Source organism: Theobroma cacao, chromosome 6 (assembly GCF_053813885.1).
Source record: "Theobroma cacao isolate CCN51 chromosome 6, ASM5381388v1, whole genome shotgun sequence".
Classification (NCBI taxonomy): domain Eukaryota; kingdom Viridiplantae; phylum Streptophyta; class Magnoliopsida; order Malvales; family Malvaceae; genus Theobroma; species Theobroma cacao.
The window spans coordinates 28629304-28649002 of record NC_142644.1 but is presented as its reverse complement, the minus strand read 5'-3'; the positions used below and the strand labels follow the sequence as shown (position 1 = coordinate 28649002).

The 19699-nt window shown below is 37.9% G+C and overlaps 3 protein-coding genes and 1 pseudogene across 8 annotated transcripts; 2 read left to right on the top strand and 2 right to left on the bottom strand.

Annotated features, from left to right (window-relative positions):
• The first annotated feature begins 385 nt into the window (after positions 1-385).
• LOC18596692 (protein AGENET DOMAIN (AGD)-CONTAINING P1-like) lies at positions 386-2333 on the top strand. Its single transcript, XM_007025321.3, has 2 exons — positions 386-871; positions 1796-2333. The coding sequence occupies exons 1-2, from the start codon at positions 471-473 to the stop codon at positions 1905-1907; spliced, it is 513 nt and encodes a 170-aa protein (XP_007025383.3). The 5' UTR covers positions 386-470; the 3' UTR covers positions 1908-2333.
• Positions 2334-3148: 815 nt separating this feature from the next.
• LOC18596691 (Dof-type zinc finger DNA-binding family protein) lies at positions 3149-4741 on the bottom strand. Of its 4 annotated transcripts, none has more exons than XM_088807064.1 (2): positions 4124-4741; positions 3149-3801 (listed from the first exon to the last, which is right to left on the bottom strand). In XM_088807064.1, exons 1-2 carry the CDS (start codon positions 4590-4592, stop codon positions 3734-3736), a joined length of 537 nt encoding a protein of 178 aa, XP_088663190.1. In that variant the 5' UTR covers positions 4593-4741; the 3' UTR covers positions 3149-3733. The 4 variants fall into 4 exon arrangements, with proteins under 4 accessions (XP_088663190.1, XP_017979006.1, XP_007025382.1 ...); XM_018123517.2 differs by having other exon boundaries at positions 3149-3829; positions 4127-4740; XM_007025320.3 differs by having other exon boundaries at positions 3149-3777; positions 4127-4736.
• A 3529-nt stretch (positions 4742-8270) lies between these two features.
• On the bottom strand, positions 8271-14670 carry WAVE2 (SCAR family protein). Of its 3 annotated transcripts, none has more exons than XM_007025315.3 (9): positions 14186-14670; positions 13808-13971; positions 12728-12851; positions 12496-12628; positions 12105-12172; positions 9457-11941; positions 9236-9340; positions 8682-8789; positions 8271-8580 (listed from the first exon to the last, which is right to left on the bottom strand). In XM_007025315.3, exons 1-9 carry the CDS (start codon positions 14338-14340, stop codon positions 8530-8532), a joined length of 3393 nt encoding a protein of 1130 aa, XP_007025377.3. In that variant the 5' UTR covers positions 14341-14670; the 3' UTR covers positions 8271-8529. The 3 variants fall into 3 exon arrangements, with proteins under 3 accessions (XP_007025377.3, XP_007025378.3, XP_017979005.2); XM_007025316.3 differs by having other exon boundaries at positions 9236-9337; XM_018123516.2 differs by lacking the exon at positions 14186-14670 and having other exon boundaries at positions 12728-12862; positions 13808-13949.
• A 3451-nt stretch (positions 14671-18121) lies between these two features.
• LOC18596689 (epidermis-specific secreted glycoprotein EP1 pseudogene) lies at positions 18122-19699 on the top strand (annotated as a pseudogene).

Below are 19699 nucleotides of genomic sequence, written 5' to 3'. Positions count from 1 at the left end.
TTAAAAATAAATGTATAAGAATAAACATAAAATATTATAAAATTGAAATAAATATTATTAAACTATTTGTTTAAATATATAAGAGTTATGGTGATAAGTTAATTTATATAAAATAACTTTAGCTATTTCTTTTCTTTCTAGAGTCTTGAAACTTCTAAAACGGGGAATTAAGGAAGGACTAAAGCCATAACGTCTTCTTATACCCTTTTCTAAAACAATAGTAGTAGTATGACTTTTGGGGGACAGATGGCAAGCTGTGGAATAATACAGGAGTTGATCCAACGGCTGATACAAGTTCTCAAGAAGTGTTAAATGACTAGGAGCGTTTGTTTTTATATGAAAAGGAAAAGGTCGCCATGCAAAGCTCTCAAATTCCAATTGTCGCTGATTTACTCTCTTCTCATTTCAAGAATCCTCTCTAAACCCCCTTACACCCTGCCCTTTTGCTCGTTCTTGAAGGCTCCAAAACAATGGATTTTAAATACGATGATCCTATTGAGATATGCAAGAAGGAAGAAGGGTTCTCAGGCATTTATTACAAAGCAAAATATCTGGCTGCCATGGGAAGTAACAAGTACTTGGTACGTTACGATACTTGGTTAACCGAGGACGGATATAGCCCTATCGTCGAAGCTGTTGACGCAGATGAAATAAGGCCTTTGCCCCCGAAAAGTGCTCATAATATCGTCGTGTCCGACAAGGTTGACGCCTATGTCAACCTTGCTTGGAGGGTTGGGACTGTTATAAGAAAAGTTGATTCTAACTACCATGTGAAGTTGGATTGTGATGGGAAGGAAGCGCACTGTGCTTTCTATAATGTTAGACTTCATCATGAATGGCGCGACGGGAGTTGGTTCGATCCTGAAAGTGGGTATGTTGGTTTCTTCTCCATCGTGTTCTTCTTTGAATTCTTGTCAAGTCTTTTGGTCTTTGGTCCTTCTAATTAATCGCTTCTTTGTTAAGCACTTACCTGGTAGTGATATCAAAAACATTTCTTTTTCGCATCTCTTAACTCTTATCGTGACTTTTGACTTGTCTCTTTCTCTGCTATTTCTAATTGGTTAGAATCTTGGAAGTTTCTGTCAACTTTCTTCCTTGAATTTTTGTTGCAAATGCACTACATATATTAAGATTCTTTTCAATTATTTTGCATTACATATTTTTCTTTGATTAGGTAACATGAAAATCACCTATGCTAGTCTTGAAGGGAAGAATATGAGTATATGAATTTCTTGAATGAAACAGTACTTCAACTTCTTTAGTCTACACTAGTCAATGGGGCAATTAAAATTGGTTTTTTCCATTGTTTCCAGCATTGGATTCCATTCTCTGTTACCACATAAATGGAAATTCTTTACTACTATAGGGCGTCTTTTCTTGGAATATGCCCAAATTCCATCGGGACAACAACCACCCTCACATCAATAAGGGCTTTCCCTTCAATACTATCAATAGGCAAATCTAAATCTGAAGTGGGCATCCTGTTTAATTTCATTTCGAGCCCAACCCAACTGAAATGTTGCAGATTTATGGATTTAAACCAAATATCTATATCTTAGCCAAGGCAATAGTTAGTCTGGACTGAAATTATTGAATGCAGTTAGATATGTGGCCAAATTTGCTGGTCAAGTACAAAAAATTCCATGCAATAGGGTATTGCTTTTTGTGTTTTTTATCTCAGAGTTCTATGACTTGAGCATGTGGTTTATGCATAATCCACTCTGTTTCCACTACAGTGAGTTATGAGGACTCGTTGTATTTAATCTAATTCGACTCTGTTGATTGGTTTCATCAGGTCTCAAAGTAGCCAAGCAAGCACATCAGCGCAAGGAGGTCAGCCAGCAACTGAAGGCAGCATAGCAGACACAGGAGATCAGGGGAGGCAGCCTAAAAATGAGGGTGACTAACCAAATCCAGGACAAGGAAGAGGCTAGTCTACAGCTCTAGATGCTGCCACAGAACATCTATCATTTTTCTTTCTTTTTCTTTTATAGGCTGATAGTAGAACAAAGTGCATAGAAACATTGCTGATGATCCTTGTTTTGCAGCTTCATGGCACAAAATGGGCAAATTTTCGGTACCTTGGAAATTGGTTTACAATAGCATTTGACAGTAGGTAATTAGCTAGTGCCATGTGCAACCATTCTAAGTTTGATTTTATGGCAATTACTAATTACTTTCAGATGACTCTTAACATGAACCGTATATACTTCTTTGTTGCTGGTTCATTTCTCCTTCCCCTGCTTTATCCTAACGTTTCAAGATTAGTTTCTTTCTGATAGGTTGCCCTCTTTGTTATTCTTTGCATGTGCTGTTTTTGTTTTATAATGGCATCATCCATCACTTGAATCTCCAATCCTCACTCTTTTTGGATATCATTCATTGTATTTAACTACAGATACTTGATAACCATTAACAAGAATGTAGGATTTCATCCATGCACTTGGCAGGAATCTTGTCGCAAACTGTCCTTTTCGAATGAACTTTATTCGACAAAACAGATCTAAAGAACAGTACAGGACTGTGTGGAAAGGCTTACTACGGAATATTATTCTTGTTCTTTCTCATGTTATATACTCATTCAATGCACTTGTTTAATCTTGAAGATATCCACACCAGTTTCAACTAATCCGTAGGAATTTAATTACCTCATTCTAGTTGTTGATAAGATGCCGAACTCTGTACCTAAAGGCATCTGTGTTTTCTGTTTTCCAACCCAGAGCCAAAAGTGGAAGACAGAAAACAAAGAATGAACGCCATAGTGGTTCAGCTTCCCAACATAATCTAGCAATTCAAAACCAGATAATCAAAGATGAGTTTGAAGCAATAGGCTTCCCTTTAGGTTTTCAATCTTTTTTTAAGTTACCAGTTTATATAGGTATACAAGAGGGATCAAATAAGAGGTGTTGGGTATCCTATCAACCATCAACTCTGTTGCGAGATAGTGATAGTCTTCGGCCTGCTGCTGCCTTTACTGGCCTAGTTGGTCATCTTTTTCTTTGGGGAAAAAGTAAAAAAAGGAAGAGATCAGAGCTAGCTCTACCGCTAAAAATGACATGGAACTCTCACAGTTTCATTGAATACGACTCAAGCCAAGTTTGTTCGTCACGAAACAGTACCACTTTTCACTGAATAATACCAAGAAGAATCAATGCTCGAAGACATGAACAATCCTTTTCATTAATTCCAACCCAAAGTCCACTGGTAACGAAATGAAACAAAAACCTCTTACATCTGTGAAGGGTAAGGTCTCACCTTATCCCAAACATGATCAATATGGAATCTATTTGTTACCCAATAGCACAAAAACAAAAGAAAAAGGAACAAGAAAACTATAGTTTTCTACTAAAAATGTGGACTTGCCTGGATGAATAATTGTCTAATTTACAACCCTTTGTTTCCTGGTACGTAGGGCTTATATAAATTTCTTTGATTGAAGATCCAATGACCTCATCTTTTTTGGGTTACTAGATAGATACATCAAAATCTTCAATGAAAATGGATTTTGATAGGATTAGAATTCTTCCCCACGTCCAGGCTGTGCTCCGATATCTCAACGTTATCCGTTGAATCTTTAGCAGTTTACATGTGAATTAGCTTGCGTTAATCATGCATCAACCGTTGTTGTCCGAAGAATATTGGCCATTCTCTGCCCCCATCTTATGATCCGTCCAATTTAGCACGTGCATAATCAAGATGATGATGATGAACTTGCCGGTGATCTCAAACATTGTTAATTAAATTGGATCATGGACTCCTCGGTAGGTTGATTTTGGCCTAGTGACATTACCACATGAAACCCTCATGATCAGCGATTAGCACATTTCTCCTAATTAAATTACAAGGCAGGATTTGATTAATCATTGATTCTCCCTTGCTGCACCGCAATTTGGAAACACTAATCCCTAAGTACATCTACTTAATCCAAAACTTGTTGATTTTTACACATTTTTTTAATATTATATTAAATAATACTAACATTAGAAGACTAATTAAGCAAAGACCAGCCTGTATTTACATTAGTCTATAGTCCGTACAATTTTTTAATCTTTGTTTGAAACCTTTTCCAAGCAAGAGAAAATTGATAAGATAAGAAATACTATTGAATATCAATAAGGTTGACCACCTGAGCAGCTGATCCGCCTCCGCTTCATTGGGAAAATTTGCCGGAAACCACCATTCGCTGCCGCTACCTGCCACTCATCCAGAGCCATCCCTTCCAGCTCAAACTGGTGCACCCCACTAGACCCATCATACAAGCACCCTTCCGCGAACCCACCAAGATCACGACCAGGCGGCTTAGCTTTCCGGCGACCAGCCCCCACCGGAACGTTCCGAAGAGCCCCACCTGCCGTCCAGTACCTCTGGCAACCTTTACAGAAATGTCTAGGCTGGTTAACGTTGTAGTTATTGAAGTAACAAAATTTGGTCTCCATGCTCTTGCATCTAGGACATGGTATGATCTTGTCTGGCCTCTTATCCAAGGCCGGATGATCAGCTTTGTTTTGTTCCTCTTTTACTTGTCTTCCATGCAACGCAATCGTTGTCCCAAATAACTTGATCCCTTGCCCTTCTTGGCTGGCCATGACCATTAGAGAAAGAGAGACAAGGACAAAGACAGAGACAGGGGACAAAAGCGATGAGCGTTTCTTTGGTTTGGGGCGAAAGGGGTGTTTGAGTGGTTATATATATGGGGAGGAGGGAGGGTGTGGGGGAAAAAGTGCTGGAAATTGAAAGGAAAATAAGCATGTGAAGGCCGAAGCCGCCAATGCCAATAACCAGGTAGGTGGCGTGGAAAAGCTGATGATGAGCTTTTTGTCCACATCATTACTCCACGTCATCAATATTCAACATATAAAAAAGTCCAAAAGTGGGTCCCAATCCAGGTAGGTTTGCGTACAAAGTGTCAAAGTGATGGAGAATTAGAGCATAAAGGGATAAAGTTTTGGTTCCAATGGGGTTTCATTTTTCTACTATATATTCTATTTCAAACCAAAAAAAAAATGCAGAAGATAAAGCTAATTAAATCCTTCCTACTTTGGGTTTGAAAATCTGGAACTCATTTGATTGTTTACTTTTCATTGATTTCTTTCTAAGATTATATAAGTCCAAGAAAGGAGATACTGTAGCTAAAAGAGAAAAAAAAAGAATTCCACTAGCTAGCTGCATCCTGCATGAAATGATGGATACAAGCTGATCAATTTGATAAGAGAAAAACTATGGGTGGTTTGGAAGAATAACAATGAGCTCCTATGGGGTTGCCTGCTTGTGATCCAAATCAATGGTAATTAAAATTTTCCCAATCCATAAAAATTAGCTTTTATATGAAAGGTGCTTTTTAAATGCTTTAAGAGAAGTCTCATGTCCAATCAGATTCCACCAGTCCTCTACCTTGCTTCCCAGCAAGCAATGCATCATCATCACTTGTTATTATATATTCAAAAAAATAAACTTTATAAAAGACAAAAGAAACTAAGTGGGTCAGAATTCAGATCATAAAAGTTCTCATAGTAATCCTTAAAGTTGGAGATAGATCATGGAATTGCAATTCCTTTTTCTTTTTTTTTATTTGCTTCATGCATGGCATCTTTTTCAGGTTTCAATGGATTTCGACCCATCACTTGCTTGTTGGGGTGGCCTGGAAGCTCTCCAATCTCCATAGCTTTCATCAGTTTGCAAACATTTTAGCAATGGAAAGTAGTTTTCATGATATATGGGCTTTAATTTGTTTAACACCCCTTTATTTAATAAAGGAATCTCATTAGATTAATGCAAAAAAGCAGCCTCATTTCCGTCACCATTTCCAATTATATAATGTAGACAAAGAAGCATTTTCGTTCCTTTTTGTTGGAAAAAAAAAAAAAGATGAACTTTTTCTTTTCGATGCTTTTTAATTAAAAAAAGTTAAAGAATTCTTAAAGATTAAAGGGGAAAAAAAAAAGATATCTTTTTTATGGGAGTGCCCTTTTCACATCCTTGAACAAAAGAATTGCTTTGGGTTAACCCAAAGGGAGTGTACTAATCAAGTTTGGGTTAAGATGTTTTGTTTCAAGGATGGGGAAGAAAAAGATATATTAATTTGCAGCAAGTTGCTTGATGTTGTGCTTCTTGATTGTATCAAGTTGCTTTAATAAAATGTAAGTTATTAAGAAAGTCTCTCTCTCTCTCTCTCTATCCACTCTTCTTTATTGCTTTTTATTTAATTATTTACACTTTTTTTTTTCTTTCCTTCACCAATCAATTCTAGTTTGGGAGCTCTATTAAAGGCAAGTGCAAAACTATAGGCTTAATATAATAAGAGGAAAAACAAAGTTGTTCATTAAGATAATAGGGCCTCGTGTAGATGCATGTATGTTTTTCCAAACTATAGTGGTACATTTCTTACCATGTGGTGTAGCCTAGCCTAGCCCTGTGGAACCCATCTCTCAGCTTTGCCCGCATGGCAAGGGCTCCAAACCAAAAGGCTTTAGCCTAAGAAAGGGACAAATGATTCTTGGGTGTGAGCCAAAGCTTTGAGAGCTTCCACAACCTTTTGTGGCCAACTTTTAAACAGTAGGAGATGGGCAAATCGCAAAAAGATTCATGCATGTTTATTGCAACTTATTTTTTTTTTTTGGGGGGGTAAAGTATGTGTAAATCTTTCTTAATTCTTTTATTCTTTTTATTTATTTTTCTTTGACTAATTAGTAACGAATAACAATGAAAAGGCAAAGTTCTCCCTGAAGCTTTAGTCAATTCCTTTGGTTATTATCCCGATCCTTTTGCAATGAAATGGCGCATATAATCTTGTTAATGAACTCTTTTTCCATAGTGGCAAAGATCCTTTGCATAATCTCTACCGCCCAATATCTTTATTTTAATCTTAACTTATGATCATGAATTTGCATTATTAATTGTGTCATCAAGGATTAATGAAGTCCCTTTGTTCTTAAGTTTCTTTCTTCTCTCAAATTTGCAGCTGGAGTTTGGCCTCTAGCGTGTGGCGCATGATATTCATTGCCGACTATAATTAAAATAAAAAAATGAATAAATTAGGTATTTTTAATTGGCCAATATAATAAATTAGTTTGATATGAACATTAAAACTTTTTGGTTTTTTTCCAAATAAATAAAATTAGACAATATTTAAGGTAACCACGTGCAAAGCTCGTCGAGTTGTTTCTATGGAGGAAAATAATTTTCCTCCATACATTTATTTATATAAATTTATTGAAAAAACAATCCATAAATAAATAAGGTGACCTTTTCTGGATCTAAACAAGTGAAAATCTTGTCGTATGGAAATGTGTTTATCACGTGTATTTTGAATATGAGTGTGATTTGAGACTCAAATATTTAATTTACTGTGAAGATGCTGCTGCTGCATGCAACTTGCAAATAAAATGGGTATTAATTCACCGGAGAAGTCGTGGTGTTGGAGTTTTGAAATCTGTTCCGGTTGAAGCTAAATCTTTAGGTTTAGCATAGGAAGGCTGGCATCTTAATTTTGTCAACTCTTGTTCCAGTTTCTTTATTTGATTATTTGATGATGATGGGTTCTCATCCCTTGATTCTTGGTGCAAAGCCGATGGGCATAAATCAAATAACACACACTTTGACGAATTAAAACTTTAAAAAAAAAAAAAGAACAGGAAATTTGCCAATATTCTAGTTATTTGCCTCTTGTCTTGAAAGATTCTCACTCAAATACACTTTATGGGTTTACTTTAAGGCTTTCTTGTGAAGAATAATAACAAAAGATTTAGATTAAATAAGATGACTTGAATCTCACAGCTAAATTGAAAATTCCAATTCCAAACACACGGAAACAGTGATTCAAGATCGAAACCAATGCTACCCCTCCAGGCAATTACGTGGACACTGCTGTGTTTTGCTGCCGTTGAAATTTGCCTTGGGAATGACACATTTTCAAGCAAGACAAGACAGGGGGAGATGCAATCATTATCCTTGTTCTAAACCTGACACGAGACTCCACCGTTTCCTTCTATTCAAAGGCCAAAACTAAAGAACTCGTCTATTTATAGCAAGTTGCATTATAATCTATGGAAAACTCCAGTTTTTGCCTGTTTTAATCATCAATCCATAGTTCATGTCACGCAACTGTTGCCAAAATAACGAAGCAAGTTTCGGCAGGGAAAACCATTGCATATTCCACTGTTACCAAATGATTCATTCTGGGTTGATCTCGATGTAAGGATATAACAATTATTCCAATTAAAAAGAAATTGTGTCCCGACTAAAAAAATTAAAAAAAAAAAAAAACTACCATATTTTCATGCATTATGCATGAACCATTGCCTCATTGTTGTAAACTTACATCACGACTCACCTAAATACCTGTTCAAAGCATTTAACTACTCAGGAAATGAAAGCAAATAATCGCTATATAAGATACAAATGCGCCCACTAACTAATTACAAAAATAAGGCAAGGATTATACACATGTTAAACAGCCTCATCCACATGTGAAAACTCGAGACTGAGAGGATTTACTGCCCATTATCTTACGCATCCATATCCCAAAATGGTTTACGTGTCACTCCAGTTATCATCATCTTCGCCATCATCACTCCCAACAGCCTGAACGAGTTTCATAGTTGTTAATTTGATGGTGTGATCCATAAGAGAACAAATGAAATATGATAATTAAAGCAAAAAAGTGAAACAGGGCAAACTGAAACCTGGCGTATCGCATTTGCTTTCTGCAAAATTGCGGTGACTTTGACATTCGTCGTGGGACCAGAAGTAACAGTTGGTTTTGCTGTGGCTGTGGGTCTTAGGTTGAAAGACTGTAATGACAAAGAATACCAAGCAAGTGAATGAATTATACTCCATTTTGTTACAACAGTCAATCTATTCTACGGGATAAATGAGACCTCGCATTTAAATTTGGGAAACTCATAACTGAAAGCAATGAAACAAGATACAATTTCTACCACATGAAGATACAGTAGAATCAAGTTTTCAGAATCAAAGAGAAACATAAAACATGCTCAAACTACACCAACCGCCTCCAACTAGATCCTATACCAAATAAACCATGAACTGATCGATGATTGTTTAGAACTTATCAGTGTTTTTTACTTTTGTTTCCTTTCTTTCTCAGAATTTGATCAAAGAAATTGTTTCTTCAAGCAGTAGAAATTCTCATTGGTTAAAAGTACATCCAAATTAAGAGACTAATCATTTTTTGGGTGATGGAGAGCAACATATCAAGAAAGAAATGACTACTCACTTTAGTTCTTATCTGATGCAAGAAATCTTCCTTTTCATCCACCCCCCTGCCACTACTGACCTGGTTAGCCTCTTTCTGCCTATTCAAATTCTCTTGGTCCACCTGCTGTATGCATAAAATTTTTAACCTTTTATATACAAGCAGTTTCCACTTCACAACATTTTTCAATGTGAAATTTTTGCTTAAAAAAAAAAAAAAAAAACAGAATGCTGCTAAAGTACCTTCTTCTCTGGTTTTAATGCAATTGCCTCATCACTTATTTGTTGTTGATCATCAGAGGGTGGCTTAGACTCCACAGAGACAGCAGAAAAAAGTTTCAGATCAAGCTCATGTCTGAGAGACTCAGATAAAGCATGTTGTCTTTCTTCTGTCTCATCCAAGCAGGGTTTTGAAACCCGCCACTGCACAGGAGGAGGTGGTGGTGGTAATGGTGTGACGTCTGTAGAATTTTGCAATTCTGGCTGGTTCTTGTGAACAGAATTGCTATTGGTTTCATCCTGTAGTATAGGGTTAATGGCATCAAAACTTGGAAGATCAAGCGACAGAGGAAGAGATGGTTCTGCACCAATCCCAGGAACTACAGATTTATGTCCCCCATTAACATGGATGCCATTATTGGCTGCTTCCCCAAAATGTAAAGAGCTTGAGACAGATTCCACAGATGACAATCTGCTTAATGCATCATATAGCGCAGGGTCCTTGCTTTCAGGAGTTTCACCAGATTCCCACTGCTCAGAATTTGACTCAGAGCAATGACTAAGGCAATCATCCGACATATAAGGAGATGATCTACAGAAAGTATCATCATCGGAGTCTGAACCAACATCATGCACTGGAACAACAGGCCCTGGGACCAACTGAAAAGAAGGAAACATGTCCCTGACACTTTCCTGATAATGATTCCCATCTGGAAATTGCAATCTGAGTTTAGAAGTCTCAAATCCATCTATAGGGTTGAAAGATATTTTCATATGTTCAAGTGGTGGAGAAGAAGTAAGCGAATTTACAGGAGATCCATTTCCAATCTGCTCGTCAAAAGTTGTACGAGGAATTTTCTGATATAATATGCTCTGGTGCCCATTCCTCGGCTCCAATACCCCAGTTTTTGTAGAAGTGGCTGGTTCAGATTCACCATAATGAGCGATTGAGACCTTTCTGCGAAAACCATTTACAAGCAACTTATGGCCAAGTCCAAACATCCTAGATGAGTTGTCATCATTCTCTTCATCAGATTCAACGGATGTAGCTTTGATATTAGGATTGACTGGGTGCTTGTTCCCGTGTGGCAATGAAGTGTTTAGGCTCAATCCAGCCCCATTAAAATTATCAAGATTATTATCACACTGAGAACTAACTGCTTTTTCAAGATTGGCAGCTAAATCAGCTATTGGAAGGGAAGTTTTCTCACTACATGAACTTGGAACCTTCTCAGCACTTTCTGCATTCTCAACCACTGTACCTGTATTTCCTTTGGGTCCATCATGTATAGGCATAAGAGTTTGATTTGGTGGACCAAATGCTTCACTACTTTTGGCTGCAAAACTCTGACCTGCAGTTGATACAGCAAAATCAGGAGGTTTTGATGGCTGAAGTCCCAAAAGACCACCATTTGTCCAGAACCCAACTGAATGCACACCAGAAAATTCAGTGTGGGAGTATTCAGAGTCACTGACATTGTTTATGATCCTATCACTTACTAGATCCTGCATATCAGAAATTGTGGAGCCAGAGGATGATGATGGATCGCTGATAGCAGATTCCACTTGTGAACCATTATGAATTTCATCACTCATGCATAAATCAGTACCAGGTGAATGGTCGGGATCAGGAGCTTTCCCTGATATTTGAGGGATCTGTTCACTGGCAAAATTCTCAGAGGGGACTGGATCTGATAAACTCATGGACATCCCATTGTTCGAAAGAATATCAGATGAGGCAGAAGATTCGATTATAGATGGATGATGGTTGGCATTACTATCCATAACTGCATGCATTCCATCTTCTCTATTCTCATTGTTAACAGCGTTAGCATCATCAATCTGCTCAACTTCCCATTTAGTTTGGCACTCAACATCATTTTCAGAACACAGCTCCACTTCTCGTTTTGTATGGCATTCAATATCATTTTCAGATTCTGATTCTATTGTGTTCAGTGCATCCATGTAATTGTCTGGTTCACTTTCAATTTCGTCATTTTGGTTATCAATAGAGCTTGATTGGGGAGCATCCGTGTCATTAAATGGGATATCCGTTTGGTCACCATTTCCAAGATTGGCAGGTCCAGATTCCTGCACATCTACATCAAAGTTCATCTCTGGAGCTTCATCTCCATCCCAATTTCCTGCTTTGGACTCCACTATTTCGGCCTTTTCATCCCATGTTACACAATATGAACTTAGGGCAATCTGCTCTTGTGATGAACTATGTGAAAAGTTGTCATCTACAACCTGAGTTTGTCCAACAGGAAAATCTGAACTAAGGGTATCAGTTTCTTGCATCAACCTAGAAGACACTTCCTTATGTTCCTGTTCCTCAGGTAGCATGGATGAACCTAGATTCAAAACACAATTGATATATCCAGACCCAGTTCTTGAATCAAAAGAAGTTGAATGTTCTCCCATATCAGATTTGAGTGCCATATCAACTGTAGATGCAGTTTGAGAGGAAGAAGTTCGCCCGTTAACAATCGGAGAAGTATACTGCATTCTGCATGGTCAGATTTCATGTAAATTTCAATTAAATCAAACTGTATTCAACACAATGAGTCACATGCAAAGACTTATATGCTTGTGTTTTTGTGTCTGTATGTTCATCTGTATGAATGTGAGTGCACACATGATTTGTATACATATACAAGTATTACATTTACCTGCCACTGCGATTAGATAATGATGCAACACGTGATAGTTCACCATTCCTGTGTGACGATCTTCTTTTCTGTCCATTTTTTACAATTTTTATTCAGAAATAATTCCAAATTGAAGAACATGTAGGTTATTCAATTGCAACATGAGCCAGAAAAAGTGGTATTTACATAACTTGTACCTCCACGTCATAGGAGTCCTAGAGGCAAATACATTCCTAGTAATTGTGGAGTGAAGAATTTCACTCAACTAAAGGGTAAACTAGTTAATTAATTAATTAATATGAACTGAGAGTCAATAATGAAATTTGTTGTGAAAATTGATTCAAAAGGTAGATAAACGCTTTTCAAAATTTTCAATATTCTATGCCTGGATGGTTAATAGCATAAATGATACCTTGCTTTTACGAGTCTTCTTATCCCTTGGGACTTTCTCAGCATCTTCTTCAATGCAGCTACCTGATGCTCTCTTAAAGTAAGTTGGATCTGAATATCTCTTCATACAAGATCCTTTGCCACCAGCATCAAATCTGATTGCAAAGCAGAAGAATCCAAAAAAATAATCATAAATTCATTACTCTAACATGCTTGCCATGGTTAAAATGGGGAGCAGATGTAAGTAACCATACTTGTCAAGCAAGTGCAGGCATGGAGGGTCACGACAAACTTCATAGGAATCCATAATAAATCGTGGCAAGTCATTGTAGATGAAATGATTTTTCTCATTGTGAATTCGAGGGTGCCATTCAGAACCTGTAGGGCAACTGCTTCCCATAAAGATTTGAATAGAAAGATAAAAAGTTTCCAATAGCTAATACAAAAAATCCAAACTTGAAAATAGACTGTGTCTAAGTGCAAAAGCAACATAATTGTTTTCCTTTTATCTTGATTCTCAAAGATAAAGGTCCATTATTATGCAATGTTCTGCAAGAAATAACATAAAGTTAGAATAAAACATGTTTTCCCATTGAACATGTTCCCATTGTTGTAGATCTACTTCAACAATAGCGATCTCTTTACATGAAAATCGCTTCAAGAGCCAGCAGTGACTGATAACTGATGCCACCTGCTTGACTACAATTGATGTTCTTCTTGAAATTAAGTTCCCAATGTTGTAGATCTACTTCAACAATAGCAATCTCTTTACATGAAAATCGCTTCAAGAGCCAGCAGTGACTGATAACCGATGCCACCTGCTTGACTACAATTGATGTTCTTCTTGAAATTAAGTTCCCAATGTTGTAGATCTACTTCAACAATAGCAATCTCTTTACATGAAAATCGCTTCAAGAGCCAGCAGTGACTGATAACCGATGCCACCTGCTTGACTACAATTGATGTTCTTCTTGAAATTAAGTTCTTATTGACTATTAAAACTTGAACAATAAGATATCATTTTGCACTAAAGTCATATATACCAGTGAACTTATCATCTACATCTTGCTGGCATTCAACCCAAACAAGAAACTGACAAACTTTGCAGTGGTTTCCATGGAAATCTGACTAGTGAGTCACAGATGTCCAGAAAACAGGCAACAAATGCCAGAGGACCAAAGCATAAAAACATACAACATGACTAAAACAAACAAGATAAAATAGCATGTACCAAATTCGTATATCTCTGTAATTGTGATTTAAATGTACAAGAAGCATTATCTACCAAGAAAATGAATGGCTTTTCAAGCAAAAGACATGTACAGAGTCCATACCAGCTGTGTAAGCAAAGTGTATATGACTTGTTTGGGCAAGAACAGCCTTCTCAAGGGGCGGAAGCGCAGCTTCAATCCTTTGCACACGAATCATCAATTTATGACTTCTAGAAGCTGTGCTCATTACTTGCTCTTGTAATCCATGAAAAACCTCTGCTGCAAATCTACAACATAACAACCAAACCACACCACACCACTTGCAGTTTAAATAAACAATAACTAAAAAAGTAAGCAATTACAAAGCTTAACGGTCCATTAATCAAACTCTCGAGCTTTCAATTGTTACTAATTCTTTAAACTTCCTTAGCATGCAACCAAATGGAAGAAACAATTTGAAATTGCAAAAATTATAAACCAAATAAAAGAGTAAAAACATACTCAGCAAGATCGCCTAATTGCCGCAAGATCCCGACGAGACCAGCGACGGCAACGCCATCGAGGACAGCCTTAGGATCTTCTCTATTAGCTTCCTTGTAAAGCTCCGGTTGACCAAGCCCGTACTCATTCCTCACCTGAGCTCTAACCAGAGGCATTTTCAATTTTTCTCTAAAAAATTCAGAGAAAATAGAAAAAAGCAGAAGATTTATTCACAAACAGCACCCGCGTAGATATATACTGCTACCACTACTTCTCTGAATGAATTAAATGAAATGAATGAAGGAATGAAATTACATAATTAATTAATTAAGTATTTTATTATTTTATTATTCTGGTTTTGCTAAAGAGGGGAAAAAAGAGTAGGTAGAGAGATTGGAGCAGCTTAACTGCCGAGAGAGAAAGGAAGAAAGAAGGGGAATGGGAAGGAGAGGACATTGCCAACACTGCAAGCCATTCCCCCGAAATCATTTTGTTGCAATACTTCACTGAGCCAGATTTTGTAATCTGAAAAGACGGAATTGACCTTGCACTTCCAAGAGAATGGCTCGGGATGTCCCTTGGGCGGCGAAATTACGGGATAGGGCTTTCCTTCGCTGTGCGGTTCCGAGGCTTGACAGAAGGAAACGTGGCGACGACCAAGACATTTTGGAATTTCCCCTTTTCTAATTTAATTGTTTCTGTCTCTATCGTAATTGCAGAAATAAAGGGGAATGTGACTTCTCTGTGGAAACACATTAATTGGCTCCTTTTTTTCCCCCACCTATTTGTCATTTCAAGCTATATTTGAATTTACGATGAAATGTAGGTTTAGGTACAAAAGTATAGTGGTCATATCATATGGATCGTCTGGTCTTTGATTCTAAATCTTACGTTGATCTTACAAAGCAAAACACATGGAATGGGAAAGGGCAACAAATCTTTTGTTTGATAATCCTTGTCACGTTTCATTTGTCCACGTCTGCAATTAGGAATCCACAAGGTTAAACTCAGGTTAAAAGGCAAATCTGATTTTTTCGATTTGGGGTTTCTTTTCTTGCTAAAACCGACGGGTGTTCACCGCGTCAATGAAGAAAAGAAATTAAGGGCGTGAAACGAACTGCACCAAAATTTCAAAAGTTCGTTGGTTGACCTTAATGCAAGCCCAAATCTTAAGCAAAGATACTAATTCCACGATGGGATTATGGTGTGGGGGTGGGAGGGAAAGGTTTAGCCAATCCAAGGAGCTTGCCCCCATCCAATCCCGTCTTCGCCCCTGCCTCGGGAAAGTAACAAAATAACGGAAAGAAATTCTTTCCTTCATTGGACTAAATGACTTGGTCATCATCTAGAAGCCCTTGACAATGGGGTGTAATTTCTGAAACAAAATCCAATGTTTCAGAAATCTTCCAATAGGGCGAAGATCAGTGACCAAACACGTTAGATTCCTCCAAATATATTTTAGTTAAGTAGACAAAGAAGATAAGCAATTTTTGTCGGGTGAGTAGAGTTGACCAGTGCCCCATGTGTAAGGTGGCAAGTAGCTTTGACTTGGCTCCCCGGTCTAGACTCTTGGCTAGCTTTCACTCCACCCCAAAAACCAATATTTTAATGTCAATTTGGTAATCCAAAATTGGTAATTGTATAAAAGGATGTTATAATTGGACAGTATAAAGGGGAAGAAAGCACGCCATAATTATTCATAACAGTTCTTATATGGGCCATTATGTGACATTATTAAAGAAAAACTGGTATTAATTACTCTTACCTAATATATACCATGCTTTTGGAAATACTGTATATCTAGATTGTACAAGTTTTTTTTCCATTATTATTATCAAGAATGATTTTTATCATGAATGGTCTGTTTCTTTCTGTGTAATAATTTCTTCTCGTTGGGGGAGATTCTTATTTGGTTACCAGTTACAAGACATTTACCTTGATTTCATACCATGCCGGTAAGTGTTAAATAGGATGAAAAATATTCCTATAATTAACCAACTTGATGCGTGGCAGAGCAAGTACGTTGTGGAATCAAAACATATTTCCAGATATCTACCCCTCCATTATTAAAGCATTTTGCCCACCATTAAAATAATCTATGGGCAAACCAAGTCCATCGTGAGATTCGATCCGAACGCTTCTTCTTTTTCTTTTGTTTCCAAAGAAAATGCTGGGATTTCGAAAACCTTCAGATGAAGATGGATTCATAATTACTAGGACGACTCAGTATTATTTATTAATTTATTTAGTCTTAATTAAATAATTAATACGTACTTAACTACTTTAGCAGGTAACACAAGAAGAGGGAACTATTTTCGATGTACTCAAATCAAAGTCGTAAATATTTCCAGGACTCCTCTTTACACTTGCCACCGTCACATTGTTGGCATCCTCAAATTCTGCTAAGCTGTAATCATTAAGCAAATTGCACTTACTTATCAAACTGCTTAATGCTCTCAGCCATATTCTCAGAGGTGGGGATGGATCATGAATGGAAAAAAAAAAAAAAAAAGAAGCAATTTGTGTCAATGATTGCGCACAACTACAGCGTTTTGAGGCAGATTTCACAAGGAATGGTCGGATAAAACCTTAGCAAAAGCCGCCCCTGACACCCACAATAAAAGTGTCGTTATTAGGAAGGGAGCCCCCCTCCAGCGTAATGCAACCTTGTCCTATCTTTCTTACCATGTAGCCCTTGTACCTCACATTATTCTCCTCCATATACACTATCACATTTGTATTGACCTGTCATTCTCGCCATGGTTATCATTTAGAGAAAATGACAGAAAAAGCCATTTTACTTAACAAAGTTTTCTAGTTCCCTCTAGGAGAGGAAGGAAAGAACCCAAAAAAAAGGGGCAAAAAGAGTGGGCCAAACGGTCTTGAAGCAATAGGGAACAAGGTAGAAGAACGGAAGTCACATGGAAAGCAATAAGTTTGGAGATAGACATGCAGCCAATGAGGTGCAAAGTGATCTGAGATCCAGTTCAAGGAGCAGGACTTTTAATGCAACCTGGATTGTTCATAAATAAAATTTGCACCACAAATATTAAATATTGAAGATTTTAGATATACAATATTACCACATCCTACTTGAATGTGATTTGAAGAGCTTTTTAGCCTTGATATAGTTGAAGCTCAGAAGTCAGAAGGGCCAACCATGGTCGACTTGGGCAATGGATTGTTAGGCCAACTAGCCTGGGGCCTATGAAGATAACAAGTGAGATTCTTTTGGATTCAGCTGCACTCCTGGGTCCCCTGCCTGGAAACTACTTAATCATCGCTCTGCGGTAGAGCTGACCTGTCCATGACTTGGGCGGGCTGCCATAGATCCGTGGGTCTAATTGAATTCGGTTAGATCTTCGCTTATGGTTACAGCGTCTCTCACAAGCTTAAACTAACATTAAATATTTTGAAATTACTTCTTCATTTTTTTAGCAAATTCTAATATTTAATGGTTGAAGCCTTGGAGTTATATGTCAAAAGCCAAAATTATGGTAGTAAATGCATTGTAAATTACTTTTAATTGGTAGCCTTAATTCCCCTTTTTTTGGATAGTCTGGGACTTGTAATGGGTTGTTCAAACGGGCAGTCCCAGTCAATGGCTTAAGATTTCTAAAAATGGTTTTCCCAACGCCCTATCCATTGTTTATGACCAACTCCACCATAACTGAAAACAGCTGCCAATTCTTCAAGAACGAGCAACGAGCCAAAGACAATAGAACACATGTCCATATTTCTTTGGTATTCCCGAACTTGTATAGAAGGTGAAATGGGAAAGGTGGGTCAAAGTCAAATACTATTGCTTATTCAGATCATGCACATGATCAATGATGATAGTCGATAAGCCATCGAAAGAGAACCGCACTATCAGTTTTTGGCCCATAGAATTCAATCAAAGACTCTACCTATAAATTCACCTTTGCCCAATATGTCATCCACAAAGCAACAAAAAAGCGCCCTTAAACACATTGCCACAAAATGCATTGCTCTTTCCCATCATTTTCACTCGCATTGTTCACTCTTCTCTTTTTTATTCTTTGTTCTTCGAATGTAGCCAATGCCAAAGTTCCACCCTCAAGGACTTTCAAGTACATAAATGAAGGTGATTTGGGAGAATACAGTGTTGAGTATTTTGCAGACTATCGTGCCTTACCCATTTACTTATTTCCATTCCAATTATGCTTCTACAACACCACTCCTAATGCCTATACCCTAGCTCTACGAATGGGCCACCGCCGGTCCGAGTCCATAATGAGGTGGGTCTGGGAAGCCAATCGAGGCAGGCCCGTTGGTGAAAACGCCACGTTAACTTTGGGGTCGGAAGGAAACCTAGTTCTAGCTGATGCTGATGGCACTGTGGTATGGCAAACGGGCACTGCCATCAAGGGCGTGGTAGGGTTGAAGCTGCTAGCAAATGGTAACTTGGTTTTGTATGATAAGAAAGGCAAATTTATTTGGCAGAGTTTTGACCACCCAACAGACACGCTTTTGGTGGGCCAAGCCCTGCGATCAAATGGTCCAAACAAGCTGGTTAGCCGCACGTCTACTGCTGATGGTTCCGAAGGGCCTCACAGCTTTGTTATGGAGCAAAGGTATTTAAAGCTGTATTATAAAAGCAAGTATTCACCAAGCCCTTTGCTCTATTACAGGTCGGATGAGTTTGGAAATGGGCAGGGTTCCTTAGCAAATCTTAAATTTTACAGCATGCCAGAGACCGAGCAAGCCTATGCTTTTGAGCTGGGATTCACGTTTGACATGAACAATTCTAGTAGTTCAGGAACACACATTTTGTCAAGGCCTAAATACAATAGCACATATTCCATGCTTCGAGTGGAATCGGATGGTAACCTTAAAATCTACACATTCAACGAAAATGTTGATTGGGGAGCTTGGGAGAACACATTTAAGCTGTTTGATGGATACGATCACGAAAGCCTGTGCAACTTACCGAAGAGGTGCGGTTCACTAGGAATTTGCGAGGACAATCAATGTGTGGCATGCCCTAAGCCCAAGGGCTTGCTAGGATGGAGCAAAAACTGCACGCCTCCGTTGTTGCCGCCATGCAAAGGTGGTGCTAACGTGGGTTATTACAAAGTCGTGGGCGTTGAACATTTCACTAATGCATATGTAGAAGGAGATGGCCCCATGAAGTTGAGTGATTGTAGAACCAAGTGCAGCAATGATTGCGGGTGCATGGGGTTCTTCTACAGGGAGGAATCATCCAAGTGTTTGCAGGTTCCCGAGCTTGGCACTCTGGTCAAAGTGTCTAATCCTGCTCATGTTGGGTACATCAAGATGCCCAAGTAGATTTCTGTTTGGAAACAAGGAAGCTCGATTCTATTTAAATGGTTAAAATAAGACAATCAAACCTTGGGTAATAATCTTGTCCCTGTTATTATGATACTCTCATTTGTTAATTACATCAAAGAATGTGATGTTTTCTAAGCTTTTCACATATGATTTGTTTTATTAAGCTGTTGTAATCCTGATCATATTACAATGAAAAAGTTGTTACAAGTCTCTTCGTAAAAA